This window comes from Rhincodon typus, chromosome 11, assembly GCF_021869965.1.
Source record: "Rhincodon typus isolate 14 chromosome 11, sRhiTyp1.1, whole genome shotgun sequence".
Classification (NCBI taxonomy): Eukaryota; Metazoa; Chordata; class Chondrichthyes; order Orectolobiformes; family Rhincodontidae; genus Rhincodon; species Rhincodon typus.
Window position 1 is genome coordinate 39,101,623 of NC_063342.1, and position 14,637 is coordinate 39,116,259.

Consider the following 14,637-nt stretch of genomic DNA (forward strand, 5'->3'; position numbering starts at 1 on the left):
CACACCGAATCTCCGAGGAGCATCCTAACCAGACGCACCCCGTACCCTATCCCTGTAACTCTGCATTTCCCATGGTAATCCACCCAGCCTACACACCCTAGACACTATGGGCAATTTAGCATGGCCAACCCACCTAGTCTGCACGTCTTTGGACTGTGGGAGGAAACTGGAGCACCCAGAGAAAATCCACGCAGACATAAGGAGAATGTGTAAACTCCGCACAGACAGTTGCCCAAGGTTGGAAGCGAACCTAGGTCTCTGGCGCTGTGAGGCTACCCACTGAGCCACCATGCTGCCCTCAGTTGCATGTTATATTCTTAACATCCTAAGTTGCAATATTCCAAAATAAAACCTACCGGAGGAATCATTATGGCTGTTTGTCACAATTTAATTCATATATAAATAAAATTGCTTTCTTGAAGATTTTCACTATTATTAGTCCACATTATCTTAAAATGTTCATGCCTATCCCTACTATTAAACTGGAACATTTTAGGATTGTTAAGCTTTCTGTTCCTGAGTTGGGAGAGGACAAATGCAGGGATGCTGATGGTGGTGTCTGGGAATTTGTTTGTAAGGTATGACTTTGTGAGTATGACTGTGTCAGACTGTTGCTTGATTTGTCTGTGGAACAGCTGTCACTAATTTGGCACTACCCCACATGTTAGTGAGGAGAAGCCGACAGGACTGGGCTTACTGTTGTCATTTCTGGTGCCAAGGTCGAAGCTGGATGGTCCATCTGTTTTAAGTCATTTCTTTAGAATTTGTAGCACTTATTTTATACAACTGATTGGCTTGCTAGGCTATTTCAAAGGGTATTTAAGAGTCTCACATGTTGCTCTGGGTCAGGAGTCCATGTAGTTCAAACAAGGTAATTATAAAAGATTTCCTTCTCTAAAGGATGTCAGTGAACCAGATGGATTTTTAATGACAATCAGTAATGGTCTCAGGATTGCCAATGGATTATCTTGTAATTTCAGATTTATTAATTAAATGAAAATATTTCCATCTGCCATGGTGGGATTCAAACATCAAGTTTTTTTTTCTTTATTCATTCATGGGATGAGGGTGTCGCTGGCTGCGCAGCATTTATTGTCCATCCCTAATTGCCCAGAAGGCAGTTAAGAATCAACTACATTGCTGTGGGTCTGGAATCACATATAGGCCAGACCAGGTAAGGATGGCAGTTTCCTTCCCTGGAGGTCATTAGTGAACCAGATGGGTTTTCCAACAATCGACAATGGATTCACCGTCATCATTAGACTGTTAATTCCAGATACTTATTGAAATCAAATTCCACCATCTGCCATGGTGGGATTCGAACCTGGGTCCCCAGAACGTTGTCCGGGTCTCTGGATTAACAGTTCAGCGATAATACCACTTGGTCATTGTCCTTGTCCCACCCCCACCCCCACCCCCACCCCAAGAACATGGTTTGGACGTTCACAAATTGGACAATTCCTGTGAACCCGACCTTTAAAAATAGCCATCCGAGCTTCCCATTTGTAGTCCGGGATAGGTGGGCTGGATTGGAATTCAGGCCAGGTGTCCCAGGAAGAGCTGAGGAGGCTACCAGTTCCCAAGGCAGTTTGGGTGAAACCTTGCATTGGGGCTGTAGCACTGTATACAGAAATGAGAATAAAATAATAAGTATAAAATCTTGCTCCAGCTATCACACTGCCCTCAGTACTCCTCAATCCTATAACCCATTCTCCATGGACTCTCGTACTCTCTCGCACTCTCATACCAACTTAGTGCCTAGTTCAATCAACCAACCTTTCCTCTTCATCTACCATGTCAACTCATCTAGTATTCATAAGTAGTCATGCACACAGAAATAAAAGTTAGAAGTTTTATTACATAAAGTTGTGCATTGCAAACTACACTGCAAACAGGTTTTGACATTTCATGACAGGTTGACATGTCTGGACAGGTCAACACTTCTTGACACATCTGGTCAGGATGTGAAATGTTGGATGATTCCAAAAAATGTATGTAACTTTTATAGAAAATCTGCACCACAATTAACAATCCCAGAGACCCCTGACTTCTTTATTCTCAAAGGACCTCTGAACCACAAGTAGTCCTGGGACCAGATCCACAGAGGTACATCAGCCCTCCAAAGCAGTATCTTGGCTATCCAGAAGAAATGTGCTGAGAGCAATCCTGCTCTTGAGTGATCTGATCTCCATACTCCAAATTTCAGTCGCAAAATCTGATTTGTGTGGACCCAGCCAATCATTTAAATGGTCAGCTGTCTCTGCGAAGCATGTATGCATGCAGTATGTACTGAATGCATGAACATTAAAATTGCCTGGTTTGGGGATCAGACTGAGGATTCCCAATGACTTCTGGTGTTTTTGCCCTGATGGAGAGGCTCAGTGAAAATCTGGGCCTGAATCTCAGTTTTCCACCAATGCTGATTTCAAATTGATAAGTTGGAAAATGGAGACTGAGTTGAGGTGACAAATATTTTATTTCAATTTTCATATACTCTTGCTTTGGGGAAGAGTTTCGTTATCCCAGCGTACGTTTGAGATCAAGAACTCACTGTGTGACAAACAGGCACAAACTATCTTAAGTGTATTTCTGCGCCAATAAGCTACTGTAGGAGAACACTGCATGTTAAATCTTAATTGATTATCCTTATAAAATTCTTTTAAAAATTACTGATGCATTCATTCTTCTCAGAGGGACAGAAGTGCAAGGGTTTGGCATATTCTTCCTGTTGGAGTTGTCTTCGATTTATGAAATGGTCAGTTCCAGCGTTTCTCTACTTTGTGGATAATTTGATTGCCTTCTATGTTCTGGTCTACCTCCAACCAGTAAGTATTTGTTTTAAAATGTCATTAGCACAAAAATGTGACCTCTTGCATTTTTAATGAAAATATGACTTGCTAAACATAGACTTTCCTCACATTTACTGGAAACAAAGTAAGCTATACCATCCAGAACTGCGTAGAGGAGTTCTCCTACCAGTGTCTGGCCATCAGTTACCCTATGGCTTATATGGTGCTTTATCCTTGCTGCTCAGTGAGACTTTGCCTACATTACAACAGTGACTGATCGTCAAAAATACTTCATGTCAAATTTTGTAAATGCTTTTTTCTATGAAGCAACTCCTTTTAATTATTTTGTAAAATCTATGTTAAAAAGTGCTATGTAAATACAAATTGTATATTTGACATTGGTATCTTACATTTAACTTTAAAGTCCACCTGGATGAAAGGTTCTGTCTTCTGGCTGTAGTGACATTTCAAAAATGGGAAATAGATATCAGGAATGCAATATTTGCCTTAACTAGCTACTCGAACAGAAATTGCTAGAGAAACTCAGCAGGACTGGAAGTGTGTCTGGAGAGAAAACAGAGTTAACACTTCAAGTCCAGTGACCTTTCTTCAGGACTTACCTAGCTACTAGTTAGCTGTAATGAAGACAGGAAAGTTGACGTTACTTGTCTGAAGCTAGGGCCGAGACAGAGTAGTCGCAGTAGACAAAATTGATTTTTCAATTTCCCCACTCTAACATCTTACATCATCTCAAATAGACAGTTTACACAAAAAAAACACTTAGCTCCTCTTGTTGCTCTTAGTTTATTCTACTCCAAATCCTCTCTAACCATCTACTGCCCTAAATTGTGTCTCAATCCTCAATACATCAACCTCAGTTGTATTTCCAGCTCAGTTGTATTTTCTTTGCAGTACACTTTTCCCAACATCAGTGTAAACAGCGTGGAATGCCTCAGTTTTTAACACAACTGTGTTCTGTACAACTTGAGTTTTCACAAACTTTTGTGTTAATTTTATAGTATTTTGTTAGAGACGTGCTTCATCCCAATGAGAATTAATCACTATTGCCAGATTTTGCTAATCATGCTTGATTGAGCATCTTTGAAGAAGGTCCACGTATTACGTTGAAACGTATAGGGGAAGAGACATCATTAGTTACGTTTTGAAGGAGTATTAATCAAGTGGTACCAAGTTGTTTTTAAAGTTAATTAATTCATGAGATGTGGATGTCATTAACTGGGTCAGCATCTATTTATAATTGCCCTTGAGGAGCTGATGGTGAGCTGTCTTCTTGAATCTCTGAAGTTTGTTTGGTGTTATGTCCAGCCACAGTGCTGTTATGGAGGGAATTCCAGGATTTTATCCAGCTACCCTGAAGGAACGACAATATATTTCCAGTTTGGATGGTGTGTGGCTTGGCAGGGAACTTGGAGATGGTGGTTGCCATCTAAACATATCAAGCTTATGTTTTAAGGACTGTGTGCTTGTGCTGATATGTAGGTGAGTTTAGTAGAAATTTGAAGCAACAAAAAACACTTTACTGATTGTGTGCAATTTGGGTTAAAAACTTCGATCTGTGCCCACAGCAGACTCTCTACTGTCTCATATTTAAGACTTTTACCTTCATGTTTATTCTTTTAATGAACTCCCAAGGCTGTTCCATCCCTGCAGAGCTTTGTCCCACATAAGCTATCCATGATTCTTATGCATTCCCCCTTCCTTCACTCCATCATTGGCAGTCATGGCTTTAGCTATCTTAGTTGCCTGCTCTTCGGATATGTACACGTGGAGATGTAGAGTTAGATCTAATTGTATACACGGAATAGAGTAAGGTCTGTTGATGTGTGTTGCACTGGAATAATGTGCATGGCAGAACTTGACTTGGGTCAAACCAGCACTTGCACCACATAGAGTTTAGCGATTCAGGAAGCCAGCTTGCTACCACCTACTTAAGGACAGTTAGGAATGAGCACTCATTCTAGTCTTGCCAGTGATGCATGAATCCTATAAATTTTTAAGAAAGTAGAATAATTGGTTGTCTGATCCAGGAAATGGAAATTTCAGCAGCAATTTCACCTTGAATTATTTATTTGAGAATTCAGTTATCACAGAGCTGCACAGGTAGGCAGTGTGAAGTGGTTTCATTACAAATTCTAATGTTTATCTCTGGAGTGTATAACAAACAAAGGAAAATGAGGAATAGAAATGTTTAAAAACTGAAATAAGATGAGAGATTATATTATGTAATGTAACATTAGAGTTTTTAATCAATTTGAAACTAAAATAAGCAGGTTGAAATAGAAAGTGCAGCAATGGTGGGAACAGACTTTAATATTATTAATTCCCTACTATCTTCATGCTAATTTTCCAGTGTTAGAGCCCTCTCTCATTTTTCATTTTTTTTTAATCAATTTTGGTTTGAAGCTGTGAACTGGGAAGTGTGATCTAAACTTGACTTTTGGACTGTGGGTAACAGCTTATGTTAAAAGGAAAACAGATCAAACAAGCTTTTATTTGTTTGTGAGGCCAGGCCTGTAAGTTAACTGCAGGTTGGTTTCAGATCAAAATTCTGCAGACACTTCATGACTGGGGAAGTTTGAACAGATAGCAGAAGTTGGCTATTAATGAAGTCAATACCTGGGAATTGGTTCCAGCAAGTCTGAAAAATACCTATTAACTCAAGCAGATGACAGGTGTTGAATGATAACTGGGACTTTGTGGATGAAATGGTCAGTCTTTCAGGAATGGTCAAAGTTTGAATTGGGTTTTGGACTGAGTTTTCAGAAAAAAGAAGAATCTGGCTGTTGATGCTACAGCATTGAAAACTCACTGCCTAACCTCCCTTATAACTCTTGGAAGCTCAAAGACTAGAAAGCCTGATTAGAAATATTACTGCTTTTATCCAAATGAACTGAAAAGGTGGCCCTGATTGACACCTTTAGTAAAACAACTAAGAAACCATTATCTATGCCCGTGAAACAATGCACCTAGAAAACTATTTAAGTAATCTGGCCAGTTTTGTTATTTTCTTTTATTTATCTCTTAACTGTGTTTGTTCATCTGTCTTTTGTGTGAATGGAGCTGGAAACTATGGCAGTTGGTTTAAAGTGTAGACCAATTTGATTATTTTCTTTCATTTTTGCTCTGCTTAAGTTCATGTATTTTTAATAAATTAGTAAGACTTTTGTTTAAGCTACAGACCCAGTATTGAGAATTGATTATTCGCAAAGTCTGGGATTGGTTATTCGAGAAGTCTGGTTAGAAATCATCGGGGTCAATTTTGAAGGTCTTTGAAGGTTTTAATTGTTGCAAATACAGAGGCTGATTTGGTTCAGTTGCTTGTTTCCATGTAACCTCAGCTTGTCATTTAAATGATTTGAGAAAATCTTTTCCTATTGAATGATTTCTATGTTGCTTTTATTCCTATGTAACTATGAAATACTTTAATTTTATTCAGTGCTTATAATTCTAGTGTAAATACCCAGTTGAAATTTTATGTCACTTAGCACTTTTGGATGAGTAACATCTTTAACTTTTTAAGTTTGATATTTTATAAACTATATACATAGGATTTAGAACAAGCTGTCATTCAAGCACTGTTATTTGGAAATGCTTGGTAAGGAATAATAGTTTATTTTAAAATACTGCAATTTGATTTTATAATATTATGTGGGTTAGGCTCATGTTTTAATGGCTAACTAATCTTTTTTGTGGTTTTAGGCGATGGCTGTCTTGTTGTCAAATTTTGTTATCATCACAACAGCTCTTCTGTTCAGGATTGTTCTAAAGTAAGTTAATTGAATCATTCATGTAGTAATTTTCTAATCAAAAGGGAGAGGTTAGCACATTTCCTTGAAGTAGCACAGAAAATTAAAATCTGTATATACTGCAAAGAGGTTGCCCGAATCTGCACAAACCTTTGTCATAAGACTTCAGTAAACCCACTGTTGGCTTTCACTGGAGCTAATCTAAGACCATAATTATTTTCTTGTTATGTTACACAATTACTAACTCTACAGTAACTGGTATTGGTGGTTACAAGATCCAGAATGGAACAGATGAACTTGGTGTTGCAGTAATTTTGCTATGTCCCTAACATGAAATGTGTTGCCAGACAGCAACAATAACAACATATGTTTATATAGGCCTTTAACAGAATAAATTATTCCACAGTGTTCCACTGAGTCACATAAGAAGATACTAGGTGGGATGGTTAAAAGCTTGGTCAAAGAAGTATGTTTTAAACAATATCTTAAAGAAGGGAAAGCCAGGTAGAAGGGTTTGGAGGGAATTACAGAGTATGGGGCCTAGGTAATAAGGCACTAGGGAGCAAGAGTTTGGTGGAGACTAAAAATGTTGACTTTTGTCTCCACTGTATTTAATTGGAGAATACTTTGGCTTCTCCAGTACTCGCTATATGGTAAGCAGTTTGATATAACAACAGTGAGAAATTGAAAGAGAGGTGATGGTGAATTAGGGATGGATGCCGTTGGGGAACATGGAAACTTACATGGTGCTTTTGGATGATGTCGCTGAGGTGCAGCCAGTGGATGAGAAGTAGGAGAGAGCCAAGGATTAATCCTCAGAGCCTTGAGAGCTAATGGTGATCTTTTACAAAATTCTTTCTTGGGATCTGTGTCACTGGCTAAGCCAGCATTTATTGCCGATTACTAATTGCCCTTGAGAAGGTGATAGTGAGATGCCTTCCTGAATCACTGCAGTCCATTTGGTGTTGGTGTAGGTATACCCACATTGTTGTTTGAAAGGGAATTCCAGGATTTAGATCGAGGAATAATGAAGGAATATAGTACAAAGTCAGGGGTTGGAGGGGAACTTATAGGTAGTGATGTTCCCATGCTGCTGCCATCCTTCTAAGGGGTATAAATCTCAGATTTAGAAGATGCCTTGGTGAGGTCCAGCAGTGCATATGAGAAATAGTACACACTGCTGCCACTGTGCATTAGTTGTAAAGGGAGTGAATGTGAAAGTTGATGGATAATGTACTAAGTAAGGTTCTTTGTCTTGGATGGTGTCAAGCCTTGAATGTTGTTGAAGCTGCACCCATCCAGGCAGGTGGAAAGTACAATGATATTCATGACTTATAGATGTTTGACAGATATTGGAGAGAGAGGAAGTGAGTTATTTGCTGCAGAACTCATTTCCTTTGAGCTGTTTTGCAAGCTACAGCATTTGGATAGCTGGTCCAGTTCAGTTTCTGGTCATTGGTAACCCCTGCAGGATGTTACTAATATGGAATTCAGTGATGGTAATGCTATTGAACATCAAGGAATGACTGAAGGAACTCCTGCAGAGATGCCCTGGGACCAAGATGATTGACCATCAACAAGTGAAACAGTCTTCCTTGGGCTAGGTTTAACTCCAACCGGTGGAGAGATTTCCTGATGGTTCCCATTGATTCACGTTTTGCTAGGGCCCGTTGATGCCACACTGGGGACAGTTACTCTCATCTCATCTCTGGAATTCAGCTCATTTACCCAGGTTTGTACTCACACTGTAATAAGGACAGGTGCTGAAGGGTCTTGGCTGGATCCAAACTGATCAGTAGTGAGCTAGATATAGCTGAGCAAGTGCCACTCAAAAGCATTGTGGTGACTTTTCCCTGCACTTTGCTGATGATCGGGAGTAGACTGATTGAGTGGTGAATTGCCCTGTTGGATTTGTCCTGCTTTTTGTGGAAAGGAAAATTTCCACATTGCCAGGTAGATGGTAGTGTTACAGCTGTACTGCAACAACTTGGCTAGGGGCACAGCCTACATTCCCTGCAATTTTCTTAAGTGCTGCATGGGCCTCCAAGGCATGCTGGCTCTGGTCCCTGTGCACAGAACACAGGAATGACTGCATGCATGCAGCTGCACAGCTTAGAGGAAATGTTGGGCACAGCTAGTCTGGAGCACAAGTCTTCAGTGATATTACCAGAATATTGTCAACACTCTTTGCAGTGTCTGGTTCTTTCAACTATCTTGGTGTGTCGTAGAATGATCTGAATTGGCTAAAGAATGATATCTGTGATGCTGGGGTCATGAAGTTACAGTTTGTGGTTAAATATAGTTCCATTGCTGCTGATGGCCCACAGCACTTCATGGATGCTCAGTTTTGAGTTGCTAGATGTATCTGAAATTTGTCACATTTTGCAAGATGGTGGGTATCCTTAATTTGAAGGTGGATATTCATCTCCATACTAACTACGCATTTGTCATTCCTGCCAGTCTTGACATGCACAGTTTTATCTGCAGCAGGTAGATTGAGGATGAGGTTAAGTAGTATTTTCCCCTCATTGATACTCTCATCACCTGCCACAGACCCAGTCTATCAGAGCTCTGGTATCAGTGGTGCTACCAATTCACTTTTGATCATGGACATTGAAGTCACCCACCAAGTGCACATTGTGTGTCCTTGCCTTTCTCTCTTCCAAATGTCATGTAACGTGGAGCAGTACTGATTCATCAGCCAAGAAGGGAGCAGTGGATAACAATCAGCAGGACACTTCCTTGTGGATGTTTGATTTGATACTGTAGTCAATGCTGAGGACTCCCAGGGCCACTCCCTTTTAACTGTACACCACTGTGTCACCATCTCTGGTGGATCTGGTCCGATACTCAGCGATAGTGATGTCTGGGACATACACTCTCAGAATCATAACTTACATGTCAAGCTGTCGGACTGCTTGCCCAATTTTGGCACAAACATCCAGATTTTAATAAGGAAGACTTTGCAGTTTTGGCATCTGAGTTTACTGTTGTTTCTGTTGCCTAGGTTGATATCAATGGTTGGCCCAGATTCATTTAGTGCTTTAGAGATTGTGGTGATATTGATACAACTGATTTGCTTGGTAGACCATTTCAGAGGACAGTTAGGAGTGAGCCCACTGTGTGTCTGGAGTCACATATAGTCCAGACCAGGTAGGGATGACAGGTTTCCAACCCTTAGGGACATTAGTGAACTAGATGGGTTTTTATGACAATTAACAGTGATTGCATGGTTGCCACAGCATTAGCATCAGGCTCTACATTACTAGCCCAATGACATTCAGCAAAGGGCACTGACGACACTGATTGGTGGGTGGGGCGAAGATTTACATCGGCGCAGTCACCACTACCAAACAGGGAGTTGTGGAGGAAGTGTTGTCAAGGGACGGCCTCCAAAGAGTAGTCAGGAGCTGAGGCACAAGACACACCAGGAGATAGAAAAGGTTTGTAAGAAAGGCCAAGTTACGGTGATCATGGGAGGTTTCAATATGAAGGTGGACTGCGAAAATCAGGTTGGTAGTGGATTGCAAGAAAAGGAATTTGTGGAATTTCTATGAGATGGCTGTTTGGAGCAGCTCGTGGTGGAGCCCTCTAGGGAACAGGCAATACTGGATTTAGTGATGTGCAATGAGGCAGACTTGATAAGGGAGCTTAAGATGAAGGAACCCTTAGGAGGCAGTGATCACAATATGATTGAATTTAGTCTGCAATTTGAGAGGGAGAAGATAGTATCAGAGGTAATAGTATTACAGCTGAATAAAAGCAACTACAGAGGTATGAGGGAGGAGCTGGGCAGAATTGACTGGGAGAGGAGCCTAGCAGGAAAGACAGTGGAACAGCAAAGGCAGGAATTTCTAGGAGTAATTCAGGAGACACAGCAAAATTTCATTCCTAGGAAAAAGAAGCATGGTACAGGAATGATGAAGCAACCATGGCTGACTAGGGAAGTCAGGGATAGCATAAAAGCAAGAGAGAAAGCATATAATGTGGCAAAGGGCAATGGGAAACCAAAGGATTGGGAAGCTTGCAAAGACTAACAGAGGGCAACAAAGAAAGAAATAAGGAGGGGGAAGATTAAATATGAGGGTAAGCTAGCCAATCATATAAAGGGGAACTATAAGAATTTCTTTAGATATACAAAGGGCAAAAGAGAGGCAAAAGTGGACTTTGCACCGCTGGGAAATAAAACTGGAGAGATAGTAGTGGGGAGCAAGGAAATGGCTGAGGAACTGAATAATTACTTTGTGTCAGTCTTCACAGTGGAAGACACAAGTAATATACCCAAAAATTTGAGAGAGTCAGGGGGCAGAGCTGAGTATGGTGGCCATCACCAAGGAGAAGGTGCTGGAAAAACTGAATGGCCTGAAGGTGGATAAGTCACCAGCACCAGATGGACTATACCCCAGAGCTCTTAAGGATATAGCTGAAGAGATAATAGAGGCATTCGTGGTGATCTTTCAGGAATCGCTAGAGTGAGGGAGGGTCCCACAGGACTGGAAAATCGCTAACATGATACCCCTGTTTAAAAAGGGATTAAGGCAAAAGACTGAAAATTACAGGCTGATTAGCCTAACCTCAGTTATGGGTAAGATTATAAGAGTCCATTGTGAAGGATGAGATTTCTGAATACTTGGAAGTGAGTGGTAAACTAGGGCAAAGTCAGCATGGCTTCGTCAAACATCTTCCTTTGTCATGCCTGACAAATGTGTTAGAATTCTTTGAGGAAATAACGAGCAGCTTAGACTAAGCAGAGCCAATAGATGTTTTCTACCTGAGCTTCAAGAAGGCCTTTGACAAGGTGCCACACAGGAGGCTGCTGAGTAAGATAAAGGCCCATGGTGTTAGAGGCAAAGTACTAGGATGGATAGAAGATTGGCTGTCTGGCAGAAAGCAGAGAGTGAGTTTAAAAGAGTCTTTCTTAGGATGGGAGCCGGTGACAGGTGGTGTTCCACAAGGGTCAGTATTGGGACCGCAACTTTTCACTTTGTACATTAATGATCTAGGTGAAGGAACTGAGGGCATTCTGGCTAAGTTTGCAGATGATACAAAGTTAGGTGGAGGGACAGGTAGTATTGAGGATGCGGGGAGGCTGCAGAAGGATTTGGACAAGTTAGGAGAATGGGCAAAGAAGTGGCAGATGGAGTACAACATTGGAAAGTGTGAAGTCATGCACTTTGGAGGGAAGAATAGAAGCATGGACTATTTTCTAAATGGGGAGAAAATTCAGAAATCTGAAGTGCGAAGAGACTTGGGAATTCTTTCAAGGTAAACTTGCAGGTTGAGTCAGTAGTTAGGAAGGCAAATGCAATGGTGTCATTTACTTTGAGAGGACTTGAATATAAAAGCCGGGATGTACCTCTGAGGCTCTAAAAGGCTATGGTCAAGCCACATTTGGAGTATTGTGTGCAGTTTTGGGCCCCATATCTCTGGAAAGATGTACTGTCCCTGAAGCACATTCAGAGGAGGTTCATGAGAATGGTCTCAGGAATGAAAAGCTTAACACAAGGAATGTTTGAGGACTCTGGGTCTATACTCGATGGAGTTTAGAAGGATGCGGGGGGATCTAATTGTTACATACAGAATACTGAATGGCCTGGACAGAGTGGATGTTGGGAAGATGTTTGCATTGGTAGAAGACACTAGGACCTGATGGCTCAGCCTTAGAGTAAAGGGAAGACCTTTTAGAACAGAGATAAAGAGAAACTTCTTCAGCCAGAGAGTGGTGAACCTATGGAATTCACTGCCACAGAAGGCTGTGGAGGCCAGGTCATTGAGTGTATTTAAGACAGAGATAGACAGGTTCTTGATTGTCAAGGGGATCAAGGGTTACGGAGAGAAAGTGGGAGAATGGGATTGAGAAACGTATCAGCCATGATTGAATGGTGGAGCAGACTCAATGGGCTGAATGGCCTAATTTCTGCTCCTGTGTCTTATGGTCTTATGGACATTACCCATCATTACACCACTGACTATCCTGCAAGAGATAGTAGGAACTGCAGATGCTGGAGAATCTGAGATAACAAGATGTAGAGCTGGATGAACACAGCAGGCCGAGCAGGAAGGCTGACATTTCAGGCCTAGACCCTTCTTCAGACATGGGGGAGGGGAAGGGGGTTCTGAAATAAATAGGGAGAGAGGGGGAGGCAGATAGAAGATGGATAGAGGAGAAGATAGGTGGAGAGGAGACGGACAGGTCAAAGAAGCGGGGATGGAGCCAGTAAAGGTGAGTGTAGGTGGGGAGTTAGGGAGGAGATAGGTCAGTCCAGGGAGGACGGACAGGTCAAAGGGGCGGGATGAGGTAAGTAGGTAGGAGATGGGGATGGGACTTGAGGTGGAAGGAGGGGATAGGTGGGAGGAAGGACAGGTTAGGGAGGCGGGGACGAGCTGGGCTGGTTTTGGGATGCGGTAGAGGGAGGGGAGATTTTGAAGCTTGTGAAGTCCACATTGATACCATTGGGCTGCAGGGTTCCCAAGCGGAATATGAGTTGCTGTTCCTGCAACCTTCGGGTGGCATCGTTGTGGCACTGCAGGAGGCCCAGGATGGACATGTCGTCTGAGGAATGGGAGGGGGAGTTGAAATGGTTCGTGACTGGGAGGCGCAGTTGTTTAGTGCGAACCGAGCGTAGGTGTTCTGCAAAGCGGTCCCCAAGCCTCCGCTTGGTTTCCCCGATGTAGAGGAGGCCACAATGGGAACAGTGGATGTAGCAGATGTGCAGTTGAACATCTGCTTGATGTGGAAAGTCTTCTTGGGGCCCTGGGATGGGGGTGAGGGAGGAGGTGTGGGGGCAGGTGTAGCACTTTTTGCGGTTGCAGGGAAAAGTGCCGGGTGTGGTGGGGCTGGAGGGGAGTGTGGAGCGGACAAGGGAGTCACGGAGAGAGTGGTCCCTCCGGAAAGCAGATAAGGGTGGGGAGGCAAAAATGGGGTGGGGTTGGATTGCAGATGGCGGAAGTGTCGGAGGATGATGCGTTGGATCCGGAGTTGGTAGGGTGGTATGTGAGGATGAGGGGGATTCTGTTTTGGTTGTTATTGCGGGGAGGGGGTGTGAGGAATGAGTTGTGGGAAATGCGGGAGACACGGTCGAGGGTGTTCTCGACCACTGAGGGGGGGAAGTTGCGGTCCTTGAAAAACGAGGACATCTGAGATGTATGGGAGTGGAATGCTTCATCCTGGGAGCAGATGCAGTGGAGGCAAAGGATTTGGGAATAGGGGATGGCATTTTTGCAGGAAGGTGGGTGGGAGGACGTGTATTCTAGGTAGCTATGGGAGTCGGTGGGCTTGAAATGGATATCAGTTTATGGGTGGTTGCCAGAGGTGGAGACGGAGAGGTCCAGGAAGGAGAGAGAGGTATTAGAGATGGTCCAGGTGAACTTAAGGTTGGGTTGGAAGGTGTTGGTGAAGTGGATGAACTGTTCGAGCTCCTCGTGGGAGCACAAGGCGGCGGCGGCGATACAGTCATCAATGTAACGGAGGAAGAGGTGGGGTTTAGGGCCGGTGTAGGTACGGAAGAGGGATTGTTCCACGTAACCTACAAAGAGGCAGGCGTAGCTTGGGCCCATGCGGGTACCCATGGCCACCCCCTTTGTCTGTAGGAAGTGGGAGGAATTGAAAGAGAAGTTGTTGAGGGTGAGGACGAGTTCGGCTAAGCGAATGAGGGTGTCAGTGGAGGGGGACTGGTTGGGCCTGCGGGACAGGAAGAAGCGGAGGGCCTTTAGGCCATCTGTATGGGGAATGCAGGTGTATAGGGACTGGACGTCCATGGTAAAGATGAGGTGTTGGGGACCGGGGAATTGGAAGTTCTGGAGGCCTCCTGTACATCGGGGAAACTAAGCGGAGGCTTGGGGACTGCTTTGCAGAACACCTATGCTCGCTTCACACTAAACAACTGCACGTCCCAGTCGCGAACCATTTCAACTCCCCCTCCCATTCCTCAGACGACATGTCCATCCTGGGCCTCCTGCAGTGCCACAACGATGCCACCCGAAGGTTGCAGGAACAGCAACTCATATTCCGCTTGGGAACCCTGCAGCCCAATGGTATCAATGTGGACTTCACAAGCTTCAAAATCTCCCCTCCCCCTACC

General features: G+C 43.0%; 1 protein-coding gene across 3 annotated transcripts in view; it reads left to right on the plus strand.

The window, feature by feature from the left end:
- Positions 1-14,637, plus strand: part of slc35a5 (solute carrier family 35 member A5) — a 33,274-nt gene that overhangs the window by 11,455 nt on the left and 7,182 nt on the right. For all 3 annotated transcript variants that reach the window (XM_048602581.1, XM_048602582.1, XM_048602583.1), the window contains 2 exons: positions 2,692-2,825; positions 6,510-6,577. In XM_048602581.1, the coding sequence (XP_048458538.1) occupies positions 2,692-2,825; positions 6,510-6,577 (202 nt within the window). The remainder of the gene's footprint in view (positions 1-2,691; positions 2,826-6,509; positions 6,578-14,637) is intronic.